The following is a 21,806-nucleotide window of genomic DNA, read 5'->3' as shown; positions in this document are numbered from 1 at the left end:
GGAAATGGGCTTAAGTGTATATCTGCAGGAAGAATGATCTGGGTGGGGGGAACTTTAAGAGCCAAAGCCCTGAGGCAGGACCTAGCCCATCCTATTGGAAGAACAGCAAGGAAGCTTATGTGGCTGGAAAGAAGAAAAGAAAAGATGCAGTCAGAGAGGACCAGGAAGCTAGATGGCACATAATATTGTAGGCCATTGTGAGGTCTTGGCTTTCACAGGGAGGCATGCACGGAGCAATGGGAGAGGCAGATACTGAACCCAACAGAACCAGCAGCACAGCAGGTGCAGGGTCAGCGCAGAGCCAGGAGCGCCAAGTGCAGACATAGTAAATGCAAGTAGGTCATCAGGTGAAGGTTGTTTAAGGACCTAAAAACGGTTAGAGATAGTGGAGCCGGGGCACAGAATAAAAACCCATTTCAACGGGAGGAAAACATAAAAGCAGAAACGATTCTGCCTACTTCTTGTTGACATATACCACATAATCCAGAGAATAATAGAGAAGGACTGGAAGGCCATGTTAAAATGCATTTTAAATTCTCAGTTTCTCATTTGCATTGGCAGTAACTTTAATTGCTATAATTCTAAACAGCCTTTTATAAAAATTATCTTAGCAAATAAATTTTTACTATCAAAGCTTATTGCTTTTTAAAGATTTTTCCATTGCAGGCATATTTGTTGCCAAGCACCCATTTGTTTTGCCTTTTAGTACTAACTTTTTTATCTTTACTCTCATTTCATTGAGAAGTTTCTGGTAGGTGTGGTCGAAGGTATAGTAGTTATTATTGTTTTGATAGATATATAAATTATGCTAGGAAAGCTGTGATTTATTTCAATTCTTCTTCTGCAGATAAATTAACCAACATAATTCCCTCAGTCTTCCAAGCAATTGAAAAAAAACTACTATGTTTCTCCCAATTATTGCTTTAGACCCCTATTTGTTTATAATTTTCTTACCGCCTATTGCTTTATCTTTTACAACCTGACTTCCAGTTTCACTACTTCATCGAACTTGCTGTCTCTAAAGCGTTCTTCTTTGTTTATATCCCTCTAGACTTATCTTTGACACTTAAGACCATACTACTACTTTTTTTTTTTTTTCTTTTTTTTGAGACAGGGTCTCACTCTATTGCCCAGGCTGCAGTGCTATGGCCCAATCTCGGCTCAGTGCAACCTCCACCTCCCAGATTCATGTGATTCTTCTGCCTCAGCTTCCTGAGTAGCTGGGATTACAGGCATGTGCTACCATGCCTGGCTAATTTTTGTATTTTTTTTTTTTTTAAGTAGAGATGGGGTTTCATCATGTTGACCAGGCTGGTCTCAAACTCCTGACCTCAAGTGTTCCACCAACCTCGGCCTCCCAAAGTGCTGGGATTATAGGTGTGATTCTTGAATGGCACACTCAAATTCTATGATATTCTGTGATAACATTCATTCATAGTCTAATGAGAAGAAAAGGACAACCAATGAAGGCAAAGACCATGGAGACAAAATATGTATACATGAACATAGCCTAAGTGACAGGCAGAGCTGAGTCACAGCAGGGGCTCAGTTAGGAAGGAATTTTATTTTAAACCCAAGAAAAGCCTTAGGAGTCATTTAGGCCAATGCCCTCATTTTATAAGATGAAATAATGAGGTGTAAAAAATGTGTCATGAAGACTTTGTCTACAAGTGATAGAAAAGAGCAACTAAATTTGGCTTAAACAATAGGAAATATATTCTCCCATACAACATGATGTCCAAACATCGTGCATCAAGGAGCTTATAGCTACTCCTCTCTGTAGTTCTCTTGGCAAGGCCACCTTTCACGTGTTAGCATTAACTTGCAGATGTGAGCAAGATAGCTGCAGCAGTTATCAGACTCAATATGTCTGACATATTGATCACATCTGGAAGAATAAAAATGGACACGTTTCTACTGAGTCTCTTGTCAGTAGCAAAGAAACCTGACCAAGAAGCCCTAAGACTTTCTCTCTTGTCACTTGCCCATTTCTAAAGCATCACTGCCAAGGAAAATGAGATTCCAAGATTGGCTTAGCCTTGGTCTCAGCTTGTAATAGAATCAGTGCTGGGGAGTCAAGGTTAAACAAAGTGACTATAATCAAAACATTACTTATAGGACTGAGATACTTTTATACCTATGTTTGTTCTACTACACTTCTAAGAATTTGCTTCTTTACCTGCTGTCCAATGACGGACTCAACTCTTCTTTCTTTTTGCAAGCTCCTCTGGGGAGCTTACTTATTCTTTTTGTAATTAACTTAGGTTTCTGTGGAAGTGGCATAGGGTAACGGTAAACACTAATTTTAGAGCCAGGCTGCCTGGGTTCAAATATAGGCCTCCACCACATCTAACTGTATGCTTACCTTAGGCATGTTATTTAAGTCCCTTCCTCTTCTATAAAGGGGGACACTAAGAGAATCTACCTCGTAGAGATACTGTGAGAAGTACATAAGTTAATACATACTAAGTGCTCAGAATGATGCCTGTTATACAAAAAGTGCTCTATAAGTGTGTGCTAGTATTAAGGGGCATCTACTACTTTTGCATGTCCAGTATCTGTTCCCCCATCTTCTGATAAGTGCTTCCATTTTCCTTTGAAGAACCACCCCTCTGCCATGCCATATGATATTAGCGTAATTCTAGTCAGTATAAAGAGCTCCCAACCCACACTGAGCAAAAAGTGGGCACAAAGGCCAAGAAAATCCAATCTTACCATTTCCCCCAGAATCTGAATCTTATGAAGGACTCGAAGAAAACAGTTAAAATTCAGTCTCTCTAATGTCAATGCCTTAAAGAGGCTTTTCCTGAGCCTCTGCTTCCTACATTCCTATAACTATTTTGTCCTTTTGAAAATCTGATTAATAATCCTTCCTTTCACTCTTTTAGCTACCCAATACCCTTTAATAACCCTTTATTGCTTAAATTAGCCAAAATTGATTTCCATTGTTTGTATAATCACTATGTTGAAAACATAGGACTCCCAAATCAACTCAAAGAGTAACTTTATTTTTGTCTCTCATCTCTTTAAATCTATTCAAGAGCCTAGCTCTTCTCTGGACCCTTCACATAGATAGCATAGAAGACAGTGGCTCTAAAGTCAAACTTTTTTTCTTTTTTCCTGAGATAGAGTCTCATTCTGTTGCTCAGGCTGGAGTGCTATGGCACAATCTCAGCTCACTGCAACCTCCGCCTCCCGGGTTCAAGATATTCTTGTGCCTCAGCCTCCCAAGTAGCTGGGATAACAGGCACCCGCCACCATGCCCGGCTAATTTTTGTATTTTTAGTAGAGACAGGGTTTCACCACATTGGCCATGTTGGTCTCAAACTCCTGACCTCAGGTGATCCACCAGCCTCGGCCTCCCAAAGTGCTGGGATTACAGGCATGAGCCATTGCGCCTGGCCTAAAATCAAACATTCTGGACTCATTTCTAGCTCTACCTCCCACTAACTCTGTTACTTAGTATATCTTTGCCTCAGTTTCCTTACCTATAAAATAGGGGAATAATAAAATCTATCTCATTAGGATACTGTAAAACTTAAAATGATTTCCCAAATGTAAAATGCTTGGAAGTGTACCTAGCTATTCATAACCCAAAAAATGTGAACAGAGCAGATGACAGAAGTGGTCCAATGAGGTCATCTCTCATTGACATCGGGCCCTGACCATTTTTTGTTTATATCCTTTGGTTCACATCAACCCCCTCCTCTTTTCTAAGTCATTCAAGACTTAAAGCACTGCCACTTCCTCAAGGTCTACATTGATCTACAAAGACCATATTAACTTGATACTTTACTTGTAGAAATTATACTCCATAGCAGATACATTAATCTTGACTTCAAATCATTTCTATTGTTTTCAAATTATGATCGGGTATAAATCATGACTCCCCAACAAAAAGAGTGTTCGAAGAATAATATATTATTTTATGTCCTTCTTGTTAGTTAACCTAGAGTAAGACTCACAGTAAATCCTTAATAATTAACTTCTGAATGGCTCTCTGAACAGCTAAATGTGTTTCCAATCACATTACTTCTGGGTTTGTAGAACTGCAAGTCTTTAGGCCTATGTTTTTATTGTATGTATAAACACACAAAATAGAAAAAAGTCTAGAACTTCCCATTTTCTTCCCACATTGACCCACAAACATTGGGTATCCAATAAGTACTGTTAACTATTACAAAAAGGCTAAAAACTTCAGGAGCTACATATACTAATTATATTAATAAATATGGGAGGAAATTCCAAATGCATCTGCTACAGTGAAGATTTAAAACTACAATACGGAAAGATATTGTTTTATTTAAAAATATAAAACATGAAAATAAAAGAAACAGATACACTTGCATACTTTATTCCCTTCTAATACTTTTATTTTTTTCAAATGAGAGTAATCCCCGTAAGAATTGCTAATGAAGGACAAAGTTGAGAAGGTGACTACCATATATTTTTATTGTCATTTCTGGAGAAATTTTTATTTTTTAAACTCTGCATAACTTAACGTACATAATCTTCTCTCTTTGATTTCTCTAAGCATGTGAAAAAAATATACTTAGAAATAAAAACTTCTGTTGATATCCACAGGCATATCATCTAATATAAAAAGATGGCATGGTTGAATTGTTTGAGTTGCTTTTTAGTGATGTGAAAAAGTCAATTGGGAAAAAGAAACTGAGGAAGACTAGACTCAATTCCATGTGAAACTATCTGTGAAATGCAGATACATAAACTGACTCACTTAACCAATCCTGGGAACAAGCTAACATTACATGTAAATGACACTTCTATAAAACTCCATACTTTCTGGGTTATTGTTATGTTTAGTGGATATGCTTATTTTAAAATTAAGAAAAAAATGCTTTTTGCTAAATGCTACCAACTGTGAAATTTTCAACCAGACCAACTCTTCATTGCTTTTTTTCTATGGGAATACTCAATCTAGGAGAAAAAGAAAGGGGAAGATAGAGAAAGATAAAAGGACAAAAACTACATATCTTACTTGGATTGGGCAAGACAGCCTGGTGCAACCACATTACAATTTTCCTCCTCAGTTTGGAGTGCAGTGAGCTCTATCATGTTAACCATCACATCATTTGTGTGGCCTGGGAGCTGGGGAAGTGCTGAAATGATCTTCTCTACTAAGTTGTCTCCATGATGTCCAACTGCTCCTGTTTAGGCAGACAAGAAGATGTAAACTCATAAAATAGGAGGAAAAAGCAAGCTGGATAAATGTTTTATCACATGCTTTCTATCAAAAATAACAAACATTTTTAGTTTCTGTTCAACAAAACTCACATTTTGCCCTTTATACAACTAATCACATTCACAATCACCTAGTCAACATGTACCTCATAGGTTGTAATTAATGCTCCATGAGGGCAGACCTCATGTCTGCTCTGGCTAGTACTGTATCTCTAGCACCTAGCACAGTGCCTACACATAGTAGGCATCAATAAGCATTTGCTGAGTGAATGAATAAATAAACAAATAATGTGCATCTAGTCAGTCAAGTAAATAGTATCATAAGATGATACTCTCCTAAAATTTTAAAGCTTAATTTTTTTTCTATTCTTTTCTTCTTTCTTTTCTTTTCCTTTTTTTTTTTTTTTTTTTTTTTTTTTTATTTAGAGACAGAGTGTCACTCTGTTGCCCACGCTGGAGTGCAATCATAACTGACTGCAGCCTTGAACTCCTGAGCTCAAGCAATTCTCCCACCTTAGTTTCCCAGATAGTTGGAACTATTCCCAGATAGTTGGAAAATTAGCCACTATACCTGGCTAATTTTTTAAGTCTCTCACTATGTTGCCCAGGCTGGTCTTGAACTCCTGGCCTCAAGAGATCCTCCTGCCTTGGTCTCCCAGCTGAAATTATATTGTAAGCTACTACACCTGGCCTGAATTTCATTTTTATTTTACTGATGAAGACACTAAAAACCCCAAAGGGCTTAGGGACCTGACCAAGAATAGCAGATCTCCCCTCCACTAGAACCATGTCTTCATAGTGGCAAAGGCCCTATTTATCTAGTTCACCCTGTACCCACCAAGTCTACCATGGAAACTGGCAGCTGGTGGGCTCTCACCAAATATGTGTTGGATGAAGAAAAGAATAAATGAATGAATGGTAATGGCCTGCAATGACAGAAACATTTATTGAATGCTTTCTGTGTACTAGGCACTATTTTAGGTGTTTTACTTTAATTAATGAACTCGAATTAAAATTCAAGACTAATGACACAGTTCAAGGCTTTTTCCATGAAACCAACTTATCTCTGTAAAAGTCATGATTGCTTGGAAGACATCATGCCAACAATGGGTGGGACTTGCCACATCTATTTGCTATAAGCCCATCGACTTCAAATCAATTAACATTTTGCTTCTAATGCCTCCGTAACTCTATCTCTCTGTTGATTTTGCCACGTCATATTAATGGGAAAGAAGAATCAGGAAGGAAAGGCCAAACCAGGAACCCAAGGAATCACCATTATCACCATCATCATTTTCACCAAAACAGCTAATATTCATTGAGGGCTTGTGCTACATCAGGTCCTCAGTTCCATACTGTACATTCATTATCCACTTAATTCTTACAGCAACCCTAATATGTAGGTATTATTATGCTCAGCTTGCTCAAGAACAAGTAAATAATTAACTTATACATTACAGAGTAAGAATTCAAACCCAGGAGTCAGATAACTCCAAAAACCATACTCTTGGTTTAAAAAAAAAAAAAAATCAGGCACACTAAAGTGACTTATTACAGAACTGGCATGGGTGCTTCTAAGGTGACTTCTAATGTTAAACAAAGGGGTTCTTGTTCTACCAGTACAATCTTCATTTATTAGGTCTAGAAGGAACTATGTCTTATTTATGTTGTCTATGAAGTATAGTCTCTCCAGCACTCAGGCTAGAAGTTGCTTGGTAAATACTTGCTGAATTAATGCCTAGTGATTATAAATGGTCCTGGTATCCAGAGAGGGATCAGAAATCTCTAAGTGAATTATGTCTTTAAACTAAGGCTGAAATGGAGACACTAGGACTACCTCAGAGCATCAAGAATTTCTTTGTTTCTCAACTATTTCCCTCCTCAATTACTAAAAATTTTTAAAATCTCAATTTATCATCAAAATAACTTTTCTTTGAACCTGATGCCCAAATCCTTCTGATCCTTACGCCAAGCTATTCCTGTATTTCATCTGCCTTCCATAGACACAAGGCACAAACAAGTGTTCTATAGGTGCTGTCTTTCTTCCCTAACTTCTATAGCCTCTGCAATCTGGCTGTTGCTCATTCCTCCTTCCGACCCCAAACTCCCTGACCCCAAACTCAGGGATGTTCAGCAAGTCTCAGTTCATTAAACCCTTTGCAAATTGAAATTGTTAACAGTCCTCTTGAAATTTTCTGAATATGAGAAATCAAGACATAAAATATTTATTTTTAAGATGTAATGGCTAAGTTATTTTTATAGAACCAAAGTATAATTTATGTGACTAAAGTATTGTGTACTAGCATTCTAAAAGTTCAAAAGCAGATGAATCATTTTCTTTAAATTATAGTATATTTATTAAAGCAGTTCTCAAACTGAGATTTTTATTTTCTGCTATTTATATGCACTTCTAAACTTACTATGGTGAACATACATCCCTGTTGTAATAAGAATAAACACACACACACACACAAAGTTTTATGAAGGGTTATCTTTGGATAGTAGGATTATGGTTGATGTTAACTCTATGAAAACTTCACTTTTCCCTAATGTTTGCTACAAAAGCACATGAGACTTATCCAATTAGTAAAACTATTCACATTTCATCAGAAACTGTTTAGAATATTACATTAGAGAAATAACAAAATGCCAATTTTTCATGACCACGATTATTCGGCTTCTCAGATTTGATAAAAAGAATACATATTCTAATTAATGTGCTCTTCTGTGAATACATTTTATCCTATATCCAGCTTCAGAGAATTCAATATTCATTTTTTAAATTTAATTAGTGCCATTTACATAATTCAAATATAGACTTAAGAATGTAGGGTCTATCGATGCCACAGTAACTTCAGATTCTCCTTTTATAAAATGAATAAAATGCCAAGATTTGTATCACATTTTAGTTTTCAAATAGCTTAATTTTTATTTTATTATAGAAAATGTAAAATATTATTTGAGATGCTCTAGGGTGGAAGTCAATCAGAACCCAGTCATTTCTTCCCTGCCCAACTTTTTTTTTTTTTTTTTTTTTTTTTTTTTTTTTTTTTTTTTTTTGAGACGGAGTCTTGCTCTGTCGCCCGGGCTGGAGTGCAGTGGCCGGATCTCAGCTCACTGCAAGCTCCGCCTCCCGGGTTTACGCCATTCTCCTGCCTCAGCCTCCCGAGTAGCTGGGACTACAGGCGCCCGCCACCTCGCCCGGCTAGTTTTTTGTATTTTTTTAGTAGAGACGGGGTTTCACCATGTTAGCCAGGATGGTCTCGATCTCCTGACCTCGTGATCCGCCCGTCTCGGCCTCCCAAAGTGCTGGGATTACAGGCTTGAGCCACCGCGCCCGGCCCCCTGCCCAACTTTTAACCTGACCAACAGCAATGTGGTCCTTAGTCTGGGCAAAGAATGGCTTCATTCCCAATGACATCTCTTCCAAAGAGGTGTAGGAAAAACAAAATGGAGACGAGGGTTCTAGTGGTCCCTTCCTCTACTAGTTTCTTGTGTAATTTGAGGCAACTTCCATAAATGTGGTGCTGTTCTACCAATCTAAAAACTCAAGTTGGTCCAACTGACATCTAAGCATCCTTCAACCTCAGGATTTTTGATCCTAAATTAAGCCAATTGCTTCAAGGGCTAAACTTTTCAAATTACCAGGACCAGAAAATACCAATTCTGTATGATCCTGTGGATTATATGTGTGTTAGTGTCATTATCATAAGGCATGTAACATTTTCACTTGTCTCTAAGTCTTACATGGAATAAAATGAGAAGCAAGCATTGAGATGTCTTCATAAGAGCTCAATCCATATATTCTGTTAGCTCTGTCCCTCTAGAGAATCCTGATTAATACACTTATGAAATGAACAGAGATCATCCATACCATTTTTAACACTGTCTTGAGTAACTAGAATTGTACTGATCTTGCAGAATCATGCAGGGGGAACCTTTCACTTAATCTACTTCATTTTTTTTCTCTAGCTGTTCTAGAAGATAGACATGTTAACTTATTTTACCCTCTCAATTACCCTCTGAGGTCCTTATTTTACAGATCAGGAAACTGAGAGGCAGAAGTTAGGCAACTTGCCCAAGGACTTTTGACTAGGAAAGGGCAGAGCTAAGATTGCTACAACTAAGATCTCATAATCTCTTTAGTAACAGTAGCTACCATATATTGAGGATCTACCTCAATCCCCATACTCCTTACTTAAATGATCCTATATAACATAAATCTGGTCATGTCACATCATAGCTCAAAACTCTCCAACTGATTCCCATTATACCTTGGCTATTATTCTAAATCCTCATTTTAACCTACAAAGGATTCCCTCTACCTACCCCACCAACTGATCTCCTATCAGTGTTCCCTCTTGCTCACAAAACTTTAGCCAAACTAGCCTCCTACTGGTTCTCAAGCATGACACACATGCTCCCACCTTAGGCCCAATGCACTTGCCATTCCCTGGGTCTTATATGTTCTATCCTTAGGTAGCCACAGGGCATGCTTCCTCCCTTCTTTCAGCCTCTGCTCAAATGTCACATCCTCACAGAGGTCTTCCCTAGCTATTCTATTTAAAGTGGAAACTACATCACTTTTTTAGTACCTATCTAATCTCTTACCCAGTATATTAGTTGTATGTTGCTGCTAACAAATTATCTCAAAACTTACTGTCTTAAAATCACATGTATTAATCTCACGGTTTCTATGCATCCAGGAATTCAGAGTGGCTTAACTGGGTCTGACTCAGAGACTCTCATAAAATTGCAGTCAATATGTCAGCTGGGGCTGCAGTCATCTGAATGTTTGAGTGGGCTGGAGGATCCATTTCTCAGATGGCTCACTCACAAAGCTATTCACAGGAGGCCTCAGTTCCTCATTGGCTGTTGGAAGGAATCCTATTTCCTCACTACATGGGCTTCACACAGGGCTGCTTGAGTCTCTTCATGACATGGTAGCTAACTTCCGTCAGAGCCAGTGATCCAAAAGAAAAAAGCAAGAAAAAAGACACAATGCCTTTTAGGACCTGGTCTTGAAAATTACACTCTTGCGTTTCTGCCATATGCTATTTTAGGGATAAAGGGATAAGTGAGTCACTAAACCTAGCCCACACTCAAGGGGAGGGGAATTTAAACTCTATTTCTTGAAGGAAGATGTATCAAAGAATTTGTAGACATATGTATAGAAAGAGAGACAAGGTCTTGCTCTGTTGCCCAGGCAAGGGTGCAGTGGCTCAATCATGGCTCACTGCAGCCTAGACTTCCCAGACTCAGGTGATCCTCCCACCTCAGCCTCCTGAAGAGCTGGCACTACAGCACGCAACACCATGCCTAGCTAATTTTTTGTATTTTTGTAGAGATGGGGTTTCACCATATTGCCAAGGCTGGTTTCGAACTTCTGGGCTCAAGAGATCCACCGCTTTGGCCTCCCAAAGTGCTGGGGTTACGGTGAGCCACCACACCCAGCTTGTAGACATATTTTTAAACCACCATATCTACCTTCATTAATATTAATAGCCCATATTATTATACTGATATTAGTAATTTGTTTACTGTCGTCATTTCCAAACAAAATTTAAACTTCTTAACTGGAAGGATTTGGATATTTTTAGCACTATTTCCCCTATTCCTTGAGCAATAGATAATATGTATTTTTGAATGAAGGAATTATTTCAGGCCAGGCTTGGTGGCTGATGCCTGTAATCCCAGCACTTTGGGAGGCTGAGGTGGAAGGGTCACTTGAAGTCAGGAGTTCGAGACCAGTCTGGCCAACATGGTAAAGCCCCATCTCTACTTAAATACATATATATATATATATTAGCCAGTTGTAGTGGTATGTGCCTGTAATCCCAGCCACTCAGGAGGCTGAGGCACAAGAATTGCTTGAACCCAAGAGGCGGAGGTTGCATTGAGCTGAGATTGAGCCACTGCACACCAGCCTGGGCAACAGAGTAAGACTCTGTCTCAAAAAAAACAAAAAAGGAATTATTTCATATTCCTCCCACAGGTTAGAATGCAAAAATATTCCCTTTACAAATGAGAAAACCCTCAACAGCTCAATGCGGGTCAAATAGCACAAAAAATCACTAAGCCAGGATGTGAGGTTATCCTGGCATGGATCTAACATCAAAAATCCAGTCAGTCCTTTATATGGCTTCCCAATTGTGTCTCATACCTATTTATTTTAAATAGTATCTTCTGAACCCTGAAATAAAGATATAAGTTAGTTAGTTTGCATGTTTTGGAAAAGCAGATGGGGGAGAAAAAAAATCAGACACCTTTCTGAGCACTAACGCAGCACTGGAGTCCAACTATGTTTAGTCTCTGAAGCTGCCAACTTCTGGACACACCATATAATGATCATCTCTACTGTATAGTACAACAGTTCTCAAATTTTTCCCACACCCACACATGAGTAGTCACCGGAGCACACTGCCAAGGTTCAAATCCTACCTCTGCCACTTAATACCTGTGTAATCTGAGGCAAGTTATTTAACTCCTCTATGCTTCAGTTTCATCTGTAAAATGAGGATAATTATAATACTTATCTCACAAATTATTGTGAAAATTAATGGAATTTACATATGCAGAGTACTGAGATAAACAGCTCATTTTCAAATGTTAGCCATTACTAGAGGACTCAAATTTTAATACTTCGACAAGTGATATACAATCATACTTTAAAGCAAATATAAACACTTCAGTGTATCATTATCCCAGGATTAAGAACCATCCACTGGATTGAGAGTTTATCTTTAATCAAAAGGATTTTAATTTAAAAGTTTGCATGAAGCTGCTTGTAATCCCAGAAGTTTGGAAGGCTGAGGTGGGCAGATTACTTGAGGTCAGGAGATCAAGACCAGCCCGCCAACATGGTGAAACCCTATCTCTACTAAAAAACAAAACAAAACAAAACAAATACAAAAATTAGCTGGGCATGGTGGTGGCTTTCCTGCCTGTAATTCCAGCTATTTGGGAGGCTGAGGCACAAGAATCATTTGAACCTGGGAGGTGAAGGTTACAGTGAGCCCAGATGGCTCTACTGCACTCCAGCTTGGGCAACAGAGAGAGACTCTGTCTCAGAAAAAAAATAAAATGTTTACATGAGGCTAAAATTCAGAATTGAACTAAGAGAGTAAATTTAATTCCCAGCGTTATCACCATCTCCTACCTTTTAATTTTGAACTTGAAAACTATTAGCAAAACACTCTAGCCAATCTCAAGAGCCAGAACATGAAAGGAAACCAAACTCAAATATTTTAGGAATTCATGAATCAAGTCTCTTTTTAAATTGTCCCTGGAAACAAATCAGAAGCCAGAATAGCCCACAGAATGCTGTACTGAAATCCTCGGTACAAACATGCCCGACCCATAGGTGTCCAAACCCTGGGTAGTCTAGACATGGTCAAAGCAAGCCAGAATGAAAGAGATGAGCATCAGTGGCCATTTACTTCTCAAACAATTATAACTTTTTATATTTAAGCCCTGAGTACTTATCAACTGGATAACCAGGAGAGAAAGGAACTTGACTATCTTGTTTACCACTGTTTCCCTATTACCTGGAACTGTGCTTAGCACAAAATAGGCACTCAATAAATATTTGTTTTAAAAAAAAGTACATTTAGACAAAGAAATACTACTTTCAGCAAAGACGATGACCGAAAGATGAGAAAGAAACTTGTCTACATTGTGAACATCATGATGTTAACAAGGTTAAGTACTTATGAATTATTTGAGGTTATTTTTCATACTGCCAATTTCACATCTAAGAAGAAATACAAATATATACATTTTCTAATAGTAAATTATCAAGGCTAGCATCCAAAATATTTAGCATCTAATAACATAAATTAATATATAAATTAATATCTAAATCAAATACTGAAAAATGTATTTCCTTTTGGTCTCTACATTAAAATGACTGTCAAGTCTCTTAAATTGAAATTCAAATCATTTAAGTCATTCTAACAATTTTCAAATCACCTCTCATGCCTGTAATCCCAGTACTTTGGGATGCCAAGTCAGGAAGATTGCTTGAAGCCAGGTGTTTGAGACCAGCCTGGGAACAAAGTGAAATCTCTGTCTTTACAAAAAATAAAAAGTAAAACCCTTCTGATTTTTACAAGTTGTTGGTATAATCTTTTGTTTGCTTCAGTTGTCACTGGCTAAACAATGCCACAACGTAAGCCACAATTTGATGTAAGAAACCTCACCAAACTCTTGTAACAACTACTCCATTAAACTGATAGTCACGAGCTTCCCAGCTCCCTAAGCTTGCTGCATCCAGAAGGGCAAATCTGTAAAAAATGTGAGCATGATGACCAGGTATTCTCCAGAATGCCAGGGCCAGAAGCACCCTTACCAACAACAATGCCACTAACATCATCTACCCTACTACCTCATTCAACGTGGGGCCACTCTGAAGCAGTGGGTAAGTGCTGCATTTTCTCATTCACTACTACCATGGAGCCACCATGACCTCCACTGCCTCAGTTCCCTCAGTGCCCCTAGGGGGCCAGCTGCATCCGCACTAGCATGCTCCTAGGCCCTATCTGTTGCCTCCACTGGACAACAGGATTTGGTGACTTGTGGTCTTAATAAGTAGAGGGCTTATTTTTACTCACTAATACAGAACTACTTGAACATTTAAACAAAAGGGTTGACAATACAGCTATGTACCCACTGAAAATGAACCCTGTATATTACTAATATGGGATGTAACACTATGTGGAAACATCTTTGAATCAAATGAGACTTTAAGCTGATCATCTGGAAGATAATCTGGATGATTATCCAAAAGTTATCTATTAAAAAGACATCAATTTATCAGTTATTAGGATCACAGTAACAAACTAGTCCTGATTAAAATCTATCTTCCAAAGTCTACCCTCCACCAGCCAGCAGTAATTTTAATCCTTCTAAAAGTGAGCAGGTGATAATTTTTAAATGGGATGTAGATCATGGACACTTCTTGAGTATCTTGGTTTCAGAGAAGACCACAAATCAAAACCTGGTTCCATAAACCAGTAGATAGGCAAATACACTGGGCCCTGGTCATTCTGGCTTTATCACCCTACCAGGCCATTGCTGCTGCCACCTACCACCACTAAGCAGGTGACCTCACTCTGCTCAGGAGATCTCACCCCATTTGGGATCCAACACCCAGGGCCCAGCCAAGGTCTTCCTCCCTGCCAGACACTTACCTCACTGAGTCCTACCTAAATGTTTTTGAACTGAATTATTCAAGAAGATAAGAAGGAAGCAGAGTCTTTATAATTTTTAATGTATTTGAGAAATACCTCAAGGAACTTTTGGGGGTTCATTGCTTTATCATCATATCTTGTGTTAGAATGCCCATAGTATCCCATTGAGACTAATATTTTCATAGTTCCTCTCAGGCTCTTGACAGAGTGGCTGAATTTTTCTTACTCTTTTTATATGTTGCTTTGAATCTACCCACAGAAATCTTCTATTTGTTCCCTTTGAGCAACGCCCCTTTCAACATTAAATATTGTTTCACTGATCTCATGTACCTAAAATGCCCCCTCCCACACAAACCTGCTACTGAGTACCTTTGCTAACTTAACCATTCACCTTGGAAGACCACCTACTGGCAGAGGGATTCTTAACAAATGTAAAGAAAGTAAGCACTTTACACTAACAATACAACACTAACTCTCTCTTTGACAATTCAAAAAACAAAAGATTTATTTATAGAAATAAATGTCAAATGTGACACAATACCATCACACCTGGCTAACTAACTCTTATGCTTTTTTCAGTAAGGAACAACTTTTGAGCCTCAATATCTTAATTCTTAAAATGATAAAGAACACTCAATTTGTTGAGATCAAATAAGGTAATGTAAGAGTGGGATTTTCATTTTTATTTATTTATTTGAGACAAGGTCTCGCTCTGTCACCCAGACTGGAGTGCAATGGCGCGATCACAGCTTACTGCAGCTTCAAACTCCCAGGTTCAAGCAATCCGCACACCTCAGCCTCACGAGCAACTGAGACCACAGGCATAAGTCACTATACCTGGCTAATTTTTGTGTTTTTTGTAGAGACAGGGTCTTGCTCTGTTGCCCAGGCTGTTTTTGAACTCCTAGGCTCCCATGATTCACCAGCCTCAGCCTGGAATTACAGGCATGAGCCACCACACCCAGTGTTGGGATTACAGGTATGAGCCACCACAAAAAAGTGGTTTTTATCTGTAAAATATTCATATAAATATTACTAGCTAATATCATTATTTTCTTTCTTAAGTTTTGCGGTGAGCCCAAGCTGCCAAATCTTAGACCATTCAGAAAAGTATGCATCATTTTTTCTGCATTTGTGTATTACTAATGATATGATTCAAGAAATCTCAGAAACATTTTCAATTAGAAAAAATAAGTATGTTAACCTCAATTAATGTCTGGTATTTACAACCTATAATCCACTCATTTATCTATTCATTCAATAAATATATATTGAATACCTACTGTTTTCAAGGTACTCTTGCTGGTTAATAAACAGTAAACAAAACAGAGTCCCTTCCTTCAAGAACTTCCATTCAAGTGGGAGGAGACAGGTAATAAATAATCAATTAGTAGTGTCAGGGAATAGTGAAGGCTATGACAAATAAAGCCAGGTAAGGGGTAAGAGAGTGTCAAAGAAGGTCACTGAGGAAGGCCTCTCTGAGGAGCAGGAATGATGTGAGGGAGAAAGCCATGTGGATACCTCAAGGAAGAACATCCCAAGCAGAGTTGCAGAGGAATTGCAAAGGCACTGGGGCTGGAACATGGTTAGCATGTCTGGCAATGGCAAGGTAGCCAATGTTGTAAGAGGGGAGATCACGTATGGCCTTGAAAACAACAGTAAGGAACTTGACAGGACGTATGATGAGAGGCCACTGGAATACTGAGCAAGTAAATGATATGTCATAGTTATGCTTTGAGGGATTATATAAGAAGCCGGGCTAAGTGGTTGCTTGCCTGTATATGTTTCACACTTCTTTGTTTTTTAACTATTTGCACACTTTACTCTGTCAAATGCTGCTTTGAAGTTCAGTGGAATGAATGTGGTAATAAAACAAAGGAAGTTTCTGGGAAGTATTGGAAAATAAAAGTCTAATTGACGTGGAGTCAAGAAAAAATTGGAGTAGATGTTTGTGGAGACAAGTATAGACAACTCTTTCAAGTTTGCTATAAAACAAAGCAAAAAAAAAAAAAGGAATTGAAGTTGAGAGAGCATGGGAGATCAAGAAAGAAGATGTTCCCTGGGGGAAAATACAGGGAAAAGGAAAAAATGATGGTCTAAGAAAGGGAGAGGGTATTTGAAAAACAGTAAATCTATGAGAGAAGTGAAAAGACAGGATTTAGTCTACACAGGTGAAAAAGGTGGCATTAGATAGTGGCAGGGACAGTAGCTCTCTCTTCAAGATGAAGGAAGGAAAAAGACACGGGTACAGATGTAGAAAGGGTGGTAGATTTGGTGATGGGAAAATATGGATTTCTCTAGTGGCTTATATTTTCTCAGCGATATTAGAAGTGAGAAAGGTGAGTATGGGGAAGGAGATCTGGACGCTTGATGAGAGAGAACCTATAAAATGATTGCTGCCAAATGGCAACTTTGTCTTTCTATGTGTCTTTATTTTGTAAATCTTTTTTTTTTTTTTTTTTTTTTTTTTTTTTTTTTTTTTTTTTTTTTGAGACAGTAATCTGACTCTTTCACCCAAGCTGGAGTGCAGTGATGTGATGGCGGTTCACCACAACCTCTGCCTTCTGGGCTCAGGTTATCCTCCACCTCAGCCTTCTGAGTGGCTGGGACTACAGATCACCACACCTGGCTAATTTTTTCATTTTTTTATTTAATTTTTAAATTTTTTGTAGAGATTGAGTTTTGCTGTGTTGCCCAGGTTGATCTCAAACTCCTGAGCTCAAGCAGTCTGCCTGCCTCAGCCTCCCAAAGTGCTGGGATTACAGGTATGAGCCTCCATGCCGGGCTCTAAATCATACTTGACTACATTATATTGCAAACTTTTAGAGGGCAGAAGTTATGCTCACCTTATTTATTCTGTATGTTTAAAAACAAAGTAGTAGCTACCAAAGATGTAAAGAGCTGTTACTATGATGCTGGACAGTGGGACATTAAGTTTTGCCTAACTGAAGTCTTAGGGGAGGGTACAAAATTATGTGAACTTCCCAGTTGATTATGAAACAACTTTGTTACATTTTTGGCATAAAGAGATAGAAGTAAAAGTAATATATAGCATCCACTAAAAAACTCAACAAGCATCTGCTTATCGGTTTTATCTTTTAATCCCCTATGGACTCTGTGATGCTACAGTTATTACTTATATATTTAAATCACAGACTGGACATCTGGTTTTTCCAGTCACATAAGTTTACATCTCATTATTACCATTTAGGCTACTTTCTACTTTTTATCTGAAAATTAATCTTAAGATTAAAAACTCAAATATACCTATTTTGTTTTTTATAACTTAATTCAACTTTTCTCTTACCGATTAAAGGAAATACCTACCAATGTCAGTTTTCCGATTATTCTCCCTGGAGGCGGAAGGGGCTAGGCTACATTACTAACAGTATTATACAACCTAATTAGAGAACAATAAAGTTGACCTTTGAAAATAACATATCAAACATCAGAAAGTGTCTTTTCTTCATCTGCTTTAAGGATTACATTTGTTTCTTTTGTGTAAATAATACGTTATTACAATTTGAGATTATTTATTCTTTAATACAATGAGAGCTAAAAATAAATCAATAAACATTTGAAAGTATTTTCTACAATTCTATTTAATCTCATTTACTAGTGACATTTAAGTTCAGCCTCACTTTTTAACACTCATTTCCTAAACCTCAATTGTCTGTGATAATTTTATGTTTTATTATACAGTAGTTTTCCTTCCGATGGGTCATCTGTTAACACTTCTCCAACAAACCAGAGTGTTCTTATGAAGGACTGTTGTGAGTACTAGCATTCGTAAATTTCTAAAAATAAAATTTCCCAGGTGCACAGTGTTCCTCCATGTCAGCATAATCTTGGGCTAAAGTTGTTGTTTAACAAGGCAATGCTCATTTATGATATTTCTACCCATTACAGCATTTAACAAATGTTATTGTAATTGCTGATTGACTTGTCTATATTCCACTTTAGACAATAAACGCTGTGAGATTAGAGACTGTGTCCATCTAGTTCATCTTTATATCCTCAATCTGATATATAATAAAAGGTCAATAAAAGATATGCTGAATCAATGAAAGTCCCAGAAATGTGGGGAATGGTAATGAAGAACTCCGGAGCAACGCACTTACCTGTGAGATCCAGGGTTCTGTCCACAAAAACCACTGATGCCCTGCCTGCAGCAGTCTTCTTCCTGTTCTTTGCAGGGGCATAATTGGCCAGATCCGCAGCGATGACCCGACTTAAGGAACCTACAGCAAAACACTCCTCCCGTACTCCTAAATGTTCACACAGAGAACTGAGGCCTGACACTAGGCACCTGATCTGCAGCAGCAGCTCTGTGGTTAGGGCAGTGGCGTCCACATCACCCAGGCTTCCCAGCTTCCTCTTGTCCAGTCGGGCGCTATTAAGGAGATGCACATCCTGGGGTAGCAGTGGGAAAAGGGATGCAAAGGCTGGAGTCAAGGCAAAGTGGGGAGCAACAGGGGCAAGCAACAACGGGACATGGAACACCTCGGCCGTGTAGTTCATGTTGCCCATCCACTCACACAGCTTTTCCTCCAGCTGCTCAAACACCGGCTGCTGCCCCTCCATCTCGGCCGCTGCCGCCGCTGGGACATGATTAGCTGTGAGGTGGACAGCGTGGCTCACGGCTGTGACCACCACACAATACTGGAAGTGACTGCGGCAGATGATGTCCCGTAGGATCTCCACAGTCCGGCCTTTCAGCAGGCAGCTCAGCACAAACACCGCCTTGGGCTGCTTGGCTCCACCACCAACTGCGTCGGGCTCGAACTCTCGCAGGTGACAGTCAGGACCCCCCACCGCCTCCAGGAGACGGGTGGATCCGCAGCCCCAGTGCAGGCTCTCGGCGCAGGCGGAGTCCAGGTAAACCACAGCCCGTTTCACTTTGGCCAGCACCTGCTCCCATCCTTGCTGGGTAAAGGACACTACGCCTGAGGCGCTCATGGTTGGGGATTCGCAGGCTTGGGGAACTACGGTGCAGGAACTTCTTTCTGAACTCACCGCTTCCGGAAATTGGGCTCCCAGAGACTTTGACAGTCAACACAGTACACGTGGTCCGGCCTCTGACACGCTACCTGATGGCGCTCGGTGATGACGTTGAACTGAGCGGTGATTGGTTAGGGAGGAGGCCGGAATTGAGGAAAGACGGTGTGGTCTGGAAAGAAGTGGGTGGGGCTCTGTGGCTCTGGGCTTCCTCAAAAATTTCGCGGAGATGAGTTGTTCCCCGGGGTGGAGCTGAACTGAGTTCTTTGCGTCACTCGGCCTGTCTGTGCGGATAATCTTTTCATGTTCCTTGAAAAGTCTCCGAAATAAAAGCCTAATCCGAAATTTGATATTTTCCTTAGATATGAACACGTCTCTAAAAGCACATTCACATTCTCAATCTAAACTCAGAGCAACTAGAAAAAGATAATAAAAACAACCAACTGTGTGAAATATTTTGAGTTTATATGCCACATACGTTATTGCCCACAAGCCTCATAACAAACCCTGTTGTTCTCATTTTCACTTTCTCCATCTTTCCTCCCTCACCTCATCGTCACTACATCTTGATAGGCTTCAAAACTCTTAGAATTCAGCCTTCCTCTGCATTCTTGCTGTCACAAAAACTCAACATCATCGCTCACCTGGACAATGATCTCCCAACATTTTCTGGCTTTCGATCTCTTCCCCCTCCGATTCTATTTTCTTCCTAATAAACAAAGTTGGTCCTACAACTTTCCTGCTTAAAAGCCTCTCCTAGCCCAGTTGCCTACAGTCAGGTATACTCTTTAAAAAGCATCAACATCCTTCATGATTTCTCAATTTCTCTCCAGCTATTCCCAACCTGGAGAAAAATAGTACCAATACAATGAAGTCAACAGGCTGAACCCCAAATGTTTTATGGGTTGTTTGTTCCACCAATATACTTATATTACTAAGTATAATCTCTGTGCTAAGCTTCAAAGATGAATGGTTAATAAAATTCATTACCTAATCCACAAAGAGTTTACCTAGTAAACTTACCAAAAATAATCATTCCAACAGTACTGCCTACAAGAGACTTTTTCTAACTCACTACCACTATCACCCTATTGCCTCTCTCTTCCCCCACCTATCAAACCTCTCAATTGATGCATTTGCTAAGTACATGCCATATCATGGGGTAAGTATTAACACCTATTTTCTTTAAACTATCTGTTTTACTAAATTATGCACTAGATGCTTGTTATCCCCAACACTTAAAACAGGTGTTCAATAAATGTTTGTTGAATGAATGTTCAATTAATATCCATGGCCAGGCGCGGTGGCTCATGCCTGTGATCCCAACACTTTGGGAGGCCAAGGTGGGCAGATCACCTGAGGTCAGGGGCTCAAGACCAGCTTGGCCAACATGGTGAAGCTCCGTCTCTACTAAAAATTCAAAAATTAGCTGGGCATGGTGGCAGGTACTTGTAATCCCAGCTACTCGGGAGGTTGAGGCAGGAGAATCACTTGAACCCGGGAGGCAGAGGTTGCAGTGAGCCAAGATCGCACCACTGCCCTCCAGCCTGGGTGACAAAGCAAGACACCATAAAAAATAAATAAATAAAAATAAATAATATCCACATAATAATATATCCAGCCAATTTTTAATAAATATGTACAATATTCCACACACTGTCTGGGTATTAAGGATATAAAGAAAACTAAGCCACAGCCCTGATTTCAAAATAATTATAATGAAATAAAGGGACCCACACACGGAAAACAAGTGCAATAAAATGTTACAGAAGCAAATTTTTTTTTAAATGTTTGCATAGGAATTACGAAGGAGGAAAAATAAATTCTGACTAAGAGAAAAGGGAAGTAGTCAGAAAAAGCTTCATATAGGGCATGAGTTTTGACTTGCCTTCAAAGAAACCCAGGTGTTCACCAGGTGGACAGGATGGGGAGGAGGATTCTTAGCAGTCCAGGCACAGAGTGCAGCATAAACAAAGTTGTAGAGGCGTAAGACAGTACAACATGTTCTCTGGAACTACAAACAGTTTCCTATAGCTGGAGTGCATTGTATGAAAACAAGGCGCAAGAAGCAATAAGAGTGAGGAATTAGAAAAGAAAGAAATAGACTAGATCAGCAAGAGCCTTATTTTCCATTCTAAAGAGTAGCAGCCAGTGGGGAACTATTAATGTATTTTGCGGTATGGAAATAATTTGTTCACATCTGGATTTTAGAAAAAAAGGATTCTTAGTCAAAACATGGAAAATAATTTGAAATGGAGCAATTTAGGGCAGAGGGAGCAGTTAAGAAAATGATAGTATCAGTAGCAACTCTGGGTGAGAGAGTTGAAAAGCATAACAAGCAGATGGACAGAGTGGGGAGTGTGAAGAGACATTAAGAATATGGTGTCAAAGAGCGTGCTTATTAATTTGGCAGAG

The 21,806-nt window shown here is 39.1% G+C and overlaps 1 protein-coding gene across 2 annotated transcripts in view; it reads right to left on the bottom strand.

Moving 5' to 3' along the window:
* SCFD2 (sec1 family domain containing 2) overlaps positions 1–19,517 on the bottom strand; it is a 511,989-nt gene extending 492,472 nt beyond the window's left edge. For both annotated transcript variants that reach the window (XM_030922437.1, XM_010369016.2), the window contains exons 1-2: positions 18,515–19,517; positions 5,000–5,168 (exon numbers count right to left, since the gene is read on the bottom strand). In XM_030922437.1, coding sequence (XP_030778297.1) covers positions 5,000–5,168; positions 18,515–19,352 — 1,007 coding nt within the window. In that variant the 5' untranslated portion in view covers positions 19,353–19,517. The remainder of the gene's footprint in view (positions 1–4,999; positions 5,169–18,514) is intronic.
* Positions 19,518–21,806: the final 2,289 nt, after the last annotated feature.

The sequence above is a fragment of the Rhinopithecus roxellana genome, chromosome 2, assembly GCF_007565055.1.
Source record: "Rhinopithecus roxellana isolate Shanxi Qingling chromosome 2, ASM756505v1, whole genome shotgun sequence".
In the NCBI taxonomy this organism is placed as follows: Eukaryota; Metazoa; Chordata; class Mammalia; order Primates; family Cercopithecidae; genus Rhinopithecus; species Rhinopithecus roxellana.
The sequence above is the reverse complement of the archived record's forward strand: the minus strand, read 5'-3'. Positions and strand labels throughout refer to the sequence as shown.